This window comes from Varanus komodoensis, unplaced genomic scaffold (genome assembly GCF_004798865.1).
Source record: "Varanus komodoensis strain SLA01 unplaced genomic scaffold, ASM479886v1 scaffold1, whole genome shotgun sequence".
Taxonomy (NCBI): domain Eukaryota; kingdom Metazoa; phylum Chordata; class Lepidosauria; order Squamata; family Varanidae; genus Varanus; species Varanus komodoensis.
In genome coordinates, this window is record NW_025335268.1 from 17091250 (window position 1) to 17105771 (window position 14522).

The 14522-nt window shown below is 43.1% G+C and overlaps 2 protein-coding genes across 5 annotated transcripts in view; one reads left to right on the forward strand and one right to left on the reverse strand.

Annotated features, from left to right (window-relative positions):
* TJAP1 (tight junction associated protein 1) overlaps positions 1-14522 on the reverse strand; it is a 63717-nt gene that overhangs the window by 36920 nt on the left and 12275 nt on the right. The gene's annotated exons all lie outside the window — the stretch shown is intronic.
* DLK2 (delta like non-canonical Notch ligand 2) overlaps positions 7213-14522 on the forward strand; it is a 65132-nt gene continuing 57822 nt past the window's right edge. The window contains exon 1 of the mRNA XM_044450648.1: positions 7213-7378. Coding sequence (XP_044306583.1) covers positions 7213-7378 — 166 coding nt within the window. The remainder of the gene's footprint in view (positions 7379-14522) is intronic.

The following is a 14522-nucleotide window of genomic DNA, read 5'->3' on the forward strand; positions in this document are numbered from 1 at the left end:
CCAGATAAAATTCAATTGTATTTAGCATTTAAAATGTTGCTTAAATAAAATTGAATTTTATCTGGCCAGGGCGGCTTATTTTATAATGTGTGTTTTAATTAAGATTATTTTATATGGATATTTTAACTTATTGTTTTATCTATGTTGTAAGCCGCCCCGAGGCTTTGGCGAATGGGGCGGCATAAAAATGTTTTAATAAATAAATAAATAAATAAATAAATAATAAATAAATAAATAAGAAGTCAGATAAAGTCTAAAAGAACATTCTCTGCACTCAAAAAACAATAAATTGAAGGATCTTTTTACCAGAGAGGTATTTTTCCCTGCTTATATTGTCTAGGATGCTGAATTTATATTACAGGTGTTCACACCAGAAACTGAAGATATCTCTGAGCTATTTAAAAAAAAACCCTAACAGCCATTTAATCTAAGCTTTCTCCTGAAAGGAAGGACCAGTTTCCTGTATATCAGCCTCCACAATTCTTACTTGAGTGTACCAAAGAAGAACCATCACAGAACAATTATCTGGAGATGATACAGAAATTAAAAACTTGGCCAGATACAAAAAGAGGTTTGAAAAACTCGTAAAATTTCATAAACAGTGAGATCAGTAAGTGCCATCACTGTTGACAGTTCACATATGTTTCTACGGTCCATCTTCAAGCTCAGTTCAGACAATCTATCCAAGCCTTCAGTCCAGTTTAGCCAAAAACGTCTTCCCTCCGATCAGAATTGAATCAAGTAATCATTTAACTCTACAATCAAGTTTTGAAGGCACCTATTGACTAGAGCCAGTAGCATGACTGAAATATCTTCTGCTTTCTCTGGACCAGTTATGAAGCTGTTTTAAAAGCTGTTTCTAAGCTGTTAATGTTTCTAAGATTAAAAAAAAAAATAGGACACACACACAAACCCACAATTACTTTTAGCGTTATACTTCATGTTCAATCCATGAAACACTTAAAGTGTCTTACACATCATGCAAGAATGAGTAAGCAAGGTATTTAAAGTTTTTTTCAAACCAGAAACTGCTTGAAATATCCCCAGCAAACTGTGGCTTAATGAAGCCACGTTTGCTGCCCTGACATGCAAACTAGGTCACTACTGGCCTGCAATTTAAGAGCTTTCTTGAAAACTGAAAAAGGTTTTGAAAATCGTATTTGACTCGAAAGAATGCACTCCCTTTCTCCACTACTACTGTGTCAGCCCTGCCACATATTTAAAGTTCTTTTATCAAAATGAAATATCCTTTTGAATGCAGGAAGAATATGCTCTCTCCCTCTGCATGTCTTCCTACCTGTGTTTTTCTGGCTATCTGATTTTAAGACTGGAACCAAGCTAGGTAATGCTAATCCTAACCATAATGATACAGAAGAAACCATGCAAAAATTAGGACACTTCAGTGCCAAAAGTTATTGGTGAATCTTGCATTAGGTGCTGTTCATTCAGCACAAGCAACATGGCTTCCATCCACCAGCCATAGGCTTGACGTACTCATGCAGGTTTCTTGTAAATTCATCAAGGTAAACAGCAGATAGAGCACTGGTCTGGGCAGAGATGGATTCCAAACTTTGCTCAGCCACAAGGCTCACTGGGTAGGTATCAAGCATGTTAGTATCTCTACTTGAGAGGGCTACTATAAGAATAAAATGGTATAATCCCATATATGGAGTCCTCTGTTCCTCTTTTCATGACTGTAGATGCATTTGCCTTTAGTGAACACAACCATCTTTCCCCAGAAAACCTAAAGTTACCATCCTCAGTCTTTTGTGACTATTTGTTCATATCATCTTGAATCACTATATACATAATGTAGTTATACCTACAAAGAACAGGGCCAAAAGAGACTATGCTTTAATACAACTGAGCTAACAGAGGACACATGACAAAAGACTTTCAATGTGGCAGACTCAAACAGTAGCAACAGCACACGGGGCTTATAACAGATATCATGAGAAGCACAACTGTGAGGGGCTGATTTATTAATGTATCCTAAAGTTAATTACTAGATTTAAGTGGCAGAATTGTGAAAAGAGCTATAGAAATCTTACACCAAAGTCTGTGCCTCATATTCTGAGAATACTGCAAAATTGTGATTTGGAAGACCCAAACTTCAGATTTTTCTCCTGCATAAAGCTTCCCTCTTTGTCTGCTATTTAGCAATAACCATGGTGTATTGTGAAGTTTAAATTGGCCATTTGTGGTTAGCCTACTAAACTAGCTTCACTTAAGTGTTTTTCTAATTCTGATTTGGTGGGAAAGCACTAACCAGTTTGTTGATTCAGACAGCAGAGCAAAGCATGATTCACAATAAACTGAAAATGGAAAGTCACAAGTGTACAACTCATTTTTGATTAATGATTGTCTAATGAACCTCTGTATCTGCAAGAAAAATAATTAGCCAAAGGTTCATATATTGTTTCTTTATTCAGCATTATTTCAGTAAGTCATAGAAAGGGACAAAGAGCTACGTAGAGCATTAATCTACAAGAAAAGCAGGTTGCTTATACCTGTAACTGATGTTCTTCGAGTGGCCATCTGTGCAGTCACACATATGGGTGCTGCGCCTGCGCAGTGCCTTTGGCTGGAAGATTACAAGCTAACGGTTTATTTTGGTGGGAAAAAGCTCTGCTCCCCCTCCCCCACAGCCTATAAAGAGCGGAACGTCCGCCATTTTGTTCAGTCTTTGACGACCGAACGGACGCCCTCTTGTGGAAAAAATGACTTGTAAATGAGTTCTACCGTGAACAGTATCAGTACCGAGAGAACAACGAATATCGGTACCAAGAAACAATGATAACATTCAATAACGACAGAGGTCCACTCACCGACACCAAGCAGGGCCGGCAGGTGGGTTGTGTGACTGCACAGATGGCCACTCGAAGAACATCAGTTACAGGTAAGCAACCTGCTTTTCTTCGTCGCGGCCTCTGTGCATCACACATATGGGTAGATTAACAAGCTTACCATAACGGAGGAGGGAAGGTGTCCTCAATGAAGAACAGATGAAAAAACAGCTCTGCCAAAGGAACAATCTTGTCGAGCGCGGACGTCTAAGCGGTAATGTTTGGCGAAAGTGCAAGGATTCGCCCAAGTAGCAGCTCTACATACATCGTCCATCGGTATTCTCGATGTGAAGGCCGATGAGGTAGCCACAGCCCTAGTAGAATGGCCTCGAGGGGTAGTGGGCAAGTCGATATTGGCCAGTTGGAAGACAGGGTGATGGTATGAACTATCCACTTAGAAAGTCTCTGCGGAGTGACAGGGGTACCTTGGCCCCTGGTAGCATATTTAATGAAAAGTCTATGTGAACGTCGGATAGACTCAGTCCTGGATCTGTAGAATGCTAAACGGCGTCGAACGTCAAGTGAATGTAATGTCCTTTCTAATGGAGTAGACGGAGCCGGAAAAAAGGCAGGTAAAATAATATCTTGCCCCATGTGAAAGGGTGTGGCTACCTTAGGCAGAAAAGATGGATCGAGCCTCAGGACCTTTTCTCTATGAAACCTTTTCTCTGTGAAAACTGAGATAAGGTGCAGAGTTCGCTGGCCCTCCGGGCTGAGGTAACTGCAACTAGGAATGCTGTCTTCCATGAGACAAGACGTAAATTGACTGTGGCCAACAGTTCGAAAGGAGCTCTCGTAAGCGCTTGCAGAACAACACAGAGACTCCAGGTGGGCATTACTGGTCTGATCGACGGATTCAGATTATAAAGTCCCTTCAAAAACCTTTTAATAGTAGGTTGGGAGAAATGGACGAACCATCCACTATACCCCGATGATAGGCAATGGCCGCCGTATATACTTTAATCGAAGATGGTTTCAGTCTAGAGTGGTGTAATTCCAGGAGGAACTGAAGAATTTGAGGAATTGACAATGTAAATGGAGAGCATGAACGAGAGTCAGCAAAGGCGGAGAAACGCTTCCATTTAGCTTCGTAAGACCTCCGTGTAGAAGGCTTTAAAGCGGAGTCCAATATGTATTGAATGTCCGGATGAAAGGCTGTCGGATTCGATGGCACAGTAGTTGGATCCAACAGTGCTGGTGCAGTGCCATCCCCAGCGGATTCGGAGGCTGCAACTGTATTGGGTTCGAAAGTAGAGTTTGAACCTTTTGAAGTAGTTGTCGGTGTAGACGTAACGAGGACAATAGTGGATTCAAAGGTCGGATTCGAACCCCTTGGAGTAGTGACTGGTAGAGACGTAGTGAAGTCAGCTATCGGATTCGCCACGCTGTTAGTTTTAATGATAATATATCTGGGTGACGAAGTGCGCTGTCTTTCTGGGTTATCAAGAATGGGAGCAGTGGAAGATGTAGGTATTCCCCGTGAGAAATGTCCAGCAGTGTGGGAAACCAAGATTGGCGTGGCCACCAAGGAGTAATTAGTATCCCTGTGGCCCGATTGCGAACAATCTTCGCTATGACTCTCATCACCAGCGGAATCGGTGGGAAAGCGTAGAAATTCAGATTGTTCCATGGAATCATGAAGGCATCCCCTAGGGATTCGTGTCCGATTCCCGCTCTCGAGCAGAAAGTCGCACACACCTTGTTCTGTTGTGTGGTGAACAAGTCCACTTTGGGGAACCCCCAGTGATGGAAAAGGTTGTCACGTGTCTGGGGGTCCAGTTCCCATTTGTGAGAGATGAGCATGCGCCTGCTGAGAAGATCTGCTTCCACGTTGTCCATACCGGCCAGTTGGACTGCTATTATCGTAATATCTCTTGAAATGCACCAGTCCCAGATCTGCATAGAAAGTCTGGCCAGGGTTGGAGACTTCGTCCCGCCTTGCTTGTTCAGATAAAAAACAGTGGCTATGTTGTCCGATGTTATCTGAACAACCCGATGTTGAAGAACATCTTCAAAAGAGCGTAGGCTTTGAACACGGCCAACAATTCCAGGAAGTTGATATGCTTCGTGGATTCTTGACGAGTCCACGTGCCTTGAGTATACAGGCCAGAGCATATTGCTCCCCAACCTAGAAGAGATGCGTCAGTACCGACTGTAATCGATGGGCCTCGGGACCTAAAGGGGACCCCAACAGTCAGATTGGTCAGGTTCAACCACCATATTAGCGAATGGAGGACCGAGGATGGGACTCGAAGGAGTTTCGACGGTGGATCCCTCTGTGGGTGGAACACTTTGTTGAAAAACAGCTGCAACGGACGGAGTCGCAGTCTGGTGTGTGGCACCACTGCAACGGCAGAAGCCATATGTCCTAGAAGTCTCTGGATGGACTTCGCCGGAACCGATCTGTCTCGTCGCATTCGATGAACATGTCAAGCGAGAATCAGTTGTCTGTCCCGAGGGAGGAACGCCTTTTCCAACGTCGAATCCAAGTGGGCTCCGATGAACGTAAGCTTCTGTACCGGAAGGAGAGAAGATTTCTCAGTATTAATGCAAAGGCCCAGGTCGTGCAATAAGGCACAGGTAATACAGATAGAAGTGAGGAGCGCTTCCCTGGACCTGGAGACTAGGAGCCAGTTGTCGAGGTAAGGATAAACTTGTATGCCCTGGAGGCGTAGATAAGCACAGACAGGGGCCATGCATTTAGTAAACACCCTCGGAGCGGTAGCCAAACTGAAAGGTAGAACCATGAATTTGTAGAAATTGGGGGCAACAGCAAAACGAAGGAAACGTCTATATTTGGGATGGATTGCAATATGAAAATAGGCATCCTTCAAGTCCAATGAGGCGAACCAGTCCTCTTTCCTAAGCAGCGGCAAAATATTTTGAAGGGTGGTCATTTGAAACTTCCTCATCACGATGAATCGATTCAGACCACGTAAGTCCAAAATCAGACGTAGGCCACCGTCCCATTTGGGAACAGTAAAGTATCTAGAATAGAATCCGTGATGCCCGTCATATTGAGTTACTTGACGAATCGCTCCTTTACAAAGAAGTTGTTGTATTTCATCGAGCAGTACTGGTGTGCAAGATGTAAACCGAATCGGACTCGATGGAGGAACAGTGTCGAATTCTATCCTATAGCCGTGCTGTATGATAGATAATCCCATCTATCAGATGTGATAGACTCCCAAATGGGGAGCCGGCTTCGCAGCCGGTCCCCAGATGAGAGGGGGTGGGTATAGGATAGGGTAGAGGAATGGTTCGCCAGTCCCGTCAACACTGCCTCCTGTCATCATATCGGTAGCGGCCCTGCTGGTAGCGTTGCTGGGGCTGTTGTCGACGGCGCTGCTGCTGTTGCCTGTGCTGAGGCTGTTGCCTGGGATGATACGGCTGTCTGTAGGGCGGATGGTTCCAGGGCCACTTGCGCCACGGAAGCGACTGGAACTCCATTCGTCAGGCCGTCATGCGGGACTCATGAAGTTTTTTAAGTTTATGGTCCGTCTTTGAATGGAACATCCTGGACCCGTCGAAGGGCATTTCCTCGATGCATCGCTTGGTCTCTTCGGGGAAGTTGGCGCTCCTCAGCCACGCATGCCTGTGAAGAGAAATGGCACCAACCAATGCCCTCGAGTTAGTGTCCACATGTGCCTGGCTGTGGACAACTGTTGCACTGCGACGTGCATCGCCTCCTTAATCAAGACTTTGGCCAATTCGCCTTGTTGGTCTGGGAGGGTCGAGATGACGTGGAGGCGTTGCATTATAAAATACTGGTATCTCGCCAACGTCGCCTCGTAGTTTGAGATACGCAGCCCCAAGCCTGAAGCTGCGTAGACCCTCCTGGCCAGGGAGTCGATCTTGTGGCCCTCCTTATCTTGCGGCGCAGTGTGACCCCTTGCCTCTCTTCCCTGGGAGGACTCCACCACAACCAAGTTCGGCTTGGGGTGTCAGAGGAGGAATGGTATGTCCTCCTCCCGAACCCAGTACATGGCTTCGTACCTCCGCGATGTTGGTTGAGGGTGAGAGGGCAAGTCCCAGGGCTGGGTCATCGCCTGCCGTAGGGTGGTGATCAAGGGCAGGACGATGGAGGTGGACTGCTCCCCACAGACAACGTCACAGATTTTATCTGTAGACGGTCCTGGCCGCTGGATGGCGTTGATGTCCAGGGATTGGACGAGCCTGGACATCAGCTCCGCAAAAGAAACGTGCGACTCGTCCGGTGATGCGGGGCCCTAGGAGGTCACCACAACGTCAGGAGAGGTAGAATCGACGTCCGAGTCATCGGAGTCCGTGCCGTAGTACGGTGGGGCTCAAGAAGAACACTCCACTGGCGAAGTGGACTGGCTGCTTTCATCCTGGGGTACCGGGGATGTGCGCCTTGGATCCAGAGGCAGCGGGCGATCACGAGAGCATGGTGGGGACCGATACCTCGGCGCGGGATAGTACCCAGTCCAGTATGGCTCGCCCCAAGATGGGTAGCAGGAGCGACGCCAGTCCTCGAATCGCTTGGATCGCTGCTTCCTGGAGCAGATCCGGTGGGCCCTGGGCGGGGATTCGACGACATCCGCCTCCAGTGTGGCCATGGGCATAGGTGACCTAGCCTTGGGGGAAGAGTCCTGAATCTCTCTGTCAGAGATCGAGCCCTGCTAGAGAAATGGAAGTGGTTTGGTCGGGGGGGTCAGCCACACGACGGGGAGACCCTTGAGGGGTAACCCTCATGGCTGCCTGGAGTGCCGGCTCGGGTGGGGTCAGTACGGTGGTTGGCACTGGTACCGACACTGCCGTCAAACCCTAGACACAGTGTCGGGGTCGGTCCGGATCCTTCGCCTTTCAGGCCAGCTTAGAAGGCTTCTCTTTTCTGGCCTTTTTGGCTGATTTGTCGGCATCGGCATGCTTGCGCTTCTCGCTTTTCTTTTTGGGAGAAGCTGGTGGGGCCCTCAAAGTAGAGGCACCTTCGTCCGATAGGCAGGAGGGCGGGACCACCGTAGCCGGGCCAGGCTTCGGAGCGGCGACCAGTGGGTCGGACTGCATAAGAGCCCAATCTCACAGGAGCCTCTGGAGGCGGTTCTCCCGATTTTTTCTGGCCTGCTTGGAGAAGGCCAGACAGTGGGAGCACCTGTCGGTCCTATGCCCCTCCCCCAAGCAGAGGAGGCATAGGTTGTGCAGGTCAGATGGTGACATCTTCGACCTGCACTCCGCACATTCGCGGAAGGCCGCTCGCTGCGCCATCGCAAGAAGAAGAAGAAAAAGGGAGACAGTGCAGAGGGTAAGAATATATTTTTGGGGTTTTTTTTAGAAGAAGAAAATAGAATGGTAGAACGAAAGAACTGCAGAAATAACTAGAGCTAACAAGAACTATCAGGGATATAAAACTGGGAGTAAAAGGAGAAAAAACAGGCTACGAGTAACGATCAAAGCAATAGTCGAAAGCGGTACGAGGCACAGTGAACGGCGGTCGCAAAGACTGAACAAAATGGCGGACGCTCCGCTCTTTATAGGCTGTGGGGGAGGGAGAGCGGAGCTTTTTCCCGCCAAAATAAACCGTTAGCTTGTAATCTTCCGGCCAAAGGCACTGCGCAGGCACAGCACTCATGTGTGTGATGCACAGAGGCCACGACGAAGAACTATCATTCCACAAGAGCTTCCACTAGTTTACTTGCACATGTGTACCTTTGTTGAAAATTTGTGGCAAACTGATGCCTAGAAGAGCCAAGCTTCCCTCCTCGGGCTATACTAACAGGAATAACAACACAAATCAGGATCCAATAATCAGAATTTTCGTTCCTACACCTAATGGGCAAAGTTCCAACATTACAATGTAGTTTGGACAGATTTTTACTTGGCTGATAAAAAACATAACAAGAATTGGCTTTGAAACAAATTCATCAAGCATAAAAGGGGCTATTTACAGTAGTAACCATCACTTAAACCTTACACCAAATCTATAATACCAATACAGCAAGTTCAACTACTGTTTCTGTGCTAAACTGTATTTATTTGCAGTGGGGCAACAACAGTTCTGAAAGGACAAAGAACCCAAAGAAAAAGGAGTTAAATTTTAATCTGGTATAGCTTTTGTTAATCAGCAGTTTATTTACAAATATATATGCTGCTTTTGCCAACTGGTTTTCAAGCAGTTTCCAAAAAAAAAAAAAAAAGCATTAGACAACAAAAATACAACCAAAACAACAGCAGCAACCCTAAAAATTAAATAGCAATTGCAAGAACACTAAGTGGAAGATGGAATGGACCAAATGCACAGCCCACTTAAGGAAATTCCATGGTTCCAGAACAGCTGTTATGGCCTTCCTTCTTCTAGATACTTATATAGTATCTAAATACAATGGAAGCTGTACCACAATTTCTTCAGCTAATGTTAAAACTATAGGAATGTTCATATCAGAATGAATATTCCCTAAGGTAACTCAGAGGTGGTGTGCTGTACAGTTCGTAAGGGAAAAGTAACTGGCAGTAAGAAAAACTAATAATTGCACAACAGTATATTTAGCCATTGTGATAATGCTGCTTTCCCAGTATCTAAAAATGATGGCAATCCATTTATTCTGTATGAACATCAAGGAATCCCATGAGACTTCCCTGCTGCCTACCTGTCCTATTCATTATTCACTTATACTACAGGAATAGCTTGATGACATATTGGTTACATTTAGTAGTTAATCTCTCCACAACGCAGGGCAGCCATCGATCAGGCATTCCAACTCGGTTCATGAGCAAGAAGCATGTTAGCACATCGCTACTCTAACAGCCTCAAACACCATTATTCACTGCAGTACAGTATGCAAATCCTCACCCTCATTGTCTGAACTAATAGCCTTTTGCTGCTGAGAAACACTTCTGCTATTTCACCCTCTCCATTACCAACATTCACAACCAGGGCAGTAGGCCCTAATTTAGCTCGACAGAGGCCCTCTACAAACTGCTAATCCCAGTGTACAGCTGTTTCTCAAATGCACTGGCACGAGCAAACTGTAAACGATTTATGGCGCGTGGCAGGAGCACTGCTGGCTCCTTGCATGGGCGGAGTTTGGGTATAACAGCATGTTTGAACTAACATTTGTATTGCCGGCTGTCAATCTAGTAGTAAACAGTATATGGCAATTTGGTGTCCAAACTCAGCTAAGTACACTAAATCCTATTATTAGAACTATCTCAGATGCAGCTAATTGGGAGAAAAAATATACCATTGCAAAAACTCTTCCAAAGTCCATTCTTACTAAAGACACATCTTATTTTCAGCACCACAGCTGCACTTTTAGGAGAACATGTGTGACATGAGACCTTGCTTATTCCTAGCTAGCATTATAATACACAAGACTATACACCTATCCAAAACTTAATAGTAGATGATTCTGTGAGGAGAAATATCACTTTCAGATGATCTAGAAAGAATGCAGAAGCCAACATTTCTATAAGAACTTCCTACAGATGTATTTTTGCTTCTCTCCCCACAACATACATGGCAAAAATGTCAACATATGGAAAACAACACTGTACTCCCCCAGGATACTTTACTGCTCAATTATAGACACCCTTCTTTCATTAAAAATGAGAAGAAGACTTCAGGACATGGTCACTGAACTAGACTTTATTGGTAAGTTTGGTAAAATGCTTTTAGACTTCCACTGGGGCAATGGTTTCCTCTCTACTACAAGTGCTCAGTAAAAATAACAAATCTAAAAATGCTTTATCACTTATGACTGCCTTTGTGAACAGTTACCACGCTTATAATGTATGCATTTAAGTTTTTCATACAAATCTTTCACACACTCACACATGCATGGAATATTACTTTCATATACCTTGAATTGGGCTCTAGTCAAGGGGTAGGAACCTTTTTAGGTCCTGTGCACATTTGGCCACTACACAATGGCTGCCACAGAAAGTGCAAAATGTCCAAATTTTACACTGTCTCAACAGCAGAGAGCATGCATAGTAGACTACACTGTATTTTCAGCTTCTCTGTCACAGCATTACCCATTGCCTGAACACATACGCAACACAATCCACAATGCATTAATAGTGGTTGTGGTAATTTTCAATACCCAGTGTGTGTGTGTGTGTGTGTGTGTGTGTGTGTGTGTGTGTGGGGAGGGGGGGAAATGCAGCATCTGAAACTGAGAGCAGTGCAGGTCTGCTCTGACCTTGTGCTGGGGAATACTGTATTGCAGCGGTGGCCGTACTTGCTCAATGAAAGAGTCACATACAGTAAACGTCAGAAATTTGAAAGCTGCAAGCAAATAAACAAATATTTATTATGACTTCATGAAAGTGTGTTCTTATCAGTGTATGATTTCTTTTAATGTGCATGATAAGACAGACACCTGGAACATTAACTGTGAAGAAATGGAGCTTTAGAAAAAAGAACTACTCAAACCAAATGTCATGTTAATCAAAAATAGTAGGGTTTTGTTTTGTTTTTTTACTGTTGTCATGGACAGAATCCTGTCAATTATAGTTTAGTGAGAAGCACTGAGAATTCTTTTTTAGACTTCTAACTTGAAGACCATGTCCTACCAAGGACCTTTGAAGGAGCTACAGAGGGGACAAGCAACAAAAAGACTGTCACATAAAGAACACAAATTCTCTTGAGAACTGCGACTAGTTCCCATTCTCTCCACAATTCAAGAAGTGAGGGAGGCAAGATACCTCATTTGAGGTTAAGTCTTTAAAGTCAGCAAGAGCAGCATGGGACTCCAAGCCATCTGTGAGCCACAAAATAAACTCAAAGAGCCACATGTGGCTTCCAAGCTTCCATTTGGTCACCCCTGATCTACTTAGTCATGGAAGACATGGACAGTTCCTTGCAGCCACCTACTAGATGATAGAAACAGTATGGAAAGGGATGTACTATCTTCACACCTCAACAACCCTTTGAAAATTATGAAAATAGCCTCCGATTACCACCAAGAGCATATTATGCACCCCAACTAGAAAGAGGCAGGCAGGCTGGGACTTTTGCTATTCTGAAACGTGTATCTTTTTATGTGGACAATACAATCACTTTGGCTTCAATGTTCCTTTTTCATTTGCTTGTTTCTGGACCATGAGTGACTGTACAAAATTTGTTTTTGGAGAAGATCTCACAACTTCTTCAGCATTATGCAGACTGTATCTTCCTCTTATGATTTTAACCAGGAGGAAGATTTAAGTCTGCATACTCCCTCTTCTGCCTCCACTTGCCATAGACAGAAATGAATGAAGCAGAAGATTCCATGTTTGTCTGAATGTGAAAGCGTTCTCTGAGATTGTTCTTAATCACTTCTCTCCATAGTAGGAAGGGAAGAGGAGAAAACCCCAAGATTCAAGGTTTTTCAGGCTTTCCCTGAGTAAAATTCCTGGAGGAAAACCATCTGAACAGCACCCATGTAGGGTTAAACAGGATGTACATGTCTCAGGATTAGAATTAACGCACACATACATACACACACATTAAAGAAAATGTTCAATATTTGTGCAAGAAAAAATGTATAGAACTCATGCAGCTCATGTTATATATATGCAATATAACAGATATTTAAACATGAGTGATAGACTACAAGTTAAATTCATCTTTGATAGCTGATGCAAAAAAGATTGTGCTTTTGAATCCAGGTCCCGGAGTCAAGAAGTTATTTCTTTTTAAATACTCCACAACTGCTATAGAACCACAGTTATTCTCACTCTTTAAAGGTTATCAATTTAAATATTCTTGAATTGGCTGGCAGCGCACTTAGCACAGTGAGCTAGCTGCAAACATCTAAGAGACTGTGGCTTTGAAATATGTTCTCCCCCTTCATTGACATTGTGAAAAAACATATGTGTATTGAGCATGTATGTATGTATTAACTGTGCATGCAATTCTAATTCATAGAACACAAAATTATACTAAAATATGCTTCTTGCAGAATCAAGCAAGATTCCATTTTCAAATAAATGCAAGAAGTACTTTATGAACAAGGCCATGGAACAAAATTAGTAAACAGAAAAATATTACTGAAAACATGGTAGGAACACAGAATATGTATGGAATCTTATGAGGCCTTTTCATAATATCCACTATCTTTGTTTGTATATACTTATTTGTTAAACAAAATAAACACATTCAATCAATTAGGAGGGAGGAGAGTGTGTGAGAAGAATATTAACAACTGAAACTCAGCATTTGAAACACAAAGGCCTTTATATGAAATCCTAAAATTAACCAAGCTTAATCCAGTTGAAAATAGAGGACGTGGAAAGTAAGACAGAACTGAGTAACCTTAAAGTTCAGCTAAGCTAACATGATGCAAGAAATAAAAACAATTTATGACTCTATATGCTGCTGGTTCAAACAAATGAAGACAATCACAAAATATTTTATGAACTAGACTTCTGCTTTAAATTGTTGCATCATTCCATGAACAGAAAACAGATTGTTCTGTGCAGCTAAGCTTTTGTTGCAAGAATATGCACAATGCTTCACAGCATTTTGCATGCAATTGTTTTCCTTGTTTACTGACCTTTTCAAAACTAGAAAAAGAAGAAACAAGAAAAGTGGCAGGAAAAAACTGTAACACTAACAGTCCAAAGAAGTATTCGCTTAAATTGTGAAGTGTCACATAGTACTTTCTGCTTGCTGCTTGAAAAACATTTGATTTCAAGTTAATAGCATTTCTTTATAAGGAACAGACGACCTGGCAAAATAAGGGCAAGAATAAATAAAACTAATAAAACTAAATAGAGTATGTTAACTCTAATGAACAGGGCTAAAAGTACATAGGAAAAAAAATTCTAAGGTTTATTCTGCTACAGAGTGTGCTCATTTGAACATCTAAATTAACCTTGTTAAATTCTTAGTTTGGTATCAGGTAATGATCCAATCCTTTGGACTAATAAAAGTACATTAAAAACATTAGAATAAAACTGTAGAGCATGCAAGCTAGATCTGTCAATGGCAATTCCTGGAACAGGTGTCAGTGAATCCCATTTTATAGCTAGGATATGATAAAGCAAGCTTCAGGCATCAGAATTTGTCCCTGCCGGAGGGGCAAATCTGACACTGTTGATCCTAGGGTGTTTAAGCTATCATTAACACTGCATTAACCTACCATCCTAGTGAGTCAAATCAAAGCTCCAACCTGGTGCTAAAATGAAACAGTCACAGGCCAGCTCCCAAAGGTAACAGTCACTTATTTCCTCACCTTCTTCCCTTGATACAACTTAGTTAAGCAATTCTGAATTATTTAAACTGAGTTGTCTACTTTTACAGATGGGAACAGATTCGAACACTACAGACAGAAGGCTTACATCTGTTCACACATGCATGTAATTCTTTAAAGGGTTCATGATAACTGTGGATGGAGACTTCAAACATGTCAAAGCACTTTTTCCAAAACTCTCACTCTTTTATGACAGCTGTGATTCTGACTGAGCTAGAACCAACAAGTTCCTGGAACTTGATCCAGAAAAGGTTCACCAATCTTGGTTCATCATTCCCCAAAGCTAAATTTAAAGAAACATGGGGAAAGGAACCCTGAAATTAATTATATTGGCACCCCACTTCAAGCTATGACAGAAAGAATAATTTGGGGCAAACACATATGCACAAAAGTACATTCTATCCAATACTTAACATCTGCAGCAATTTCTAGAACAAAGCCAATTAGTAACACACTTTGAGCCAAATACTAGGGATTTAAG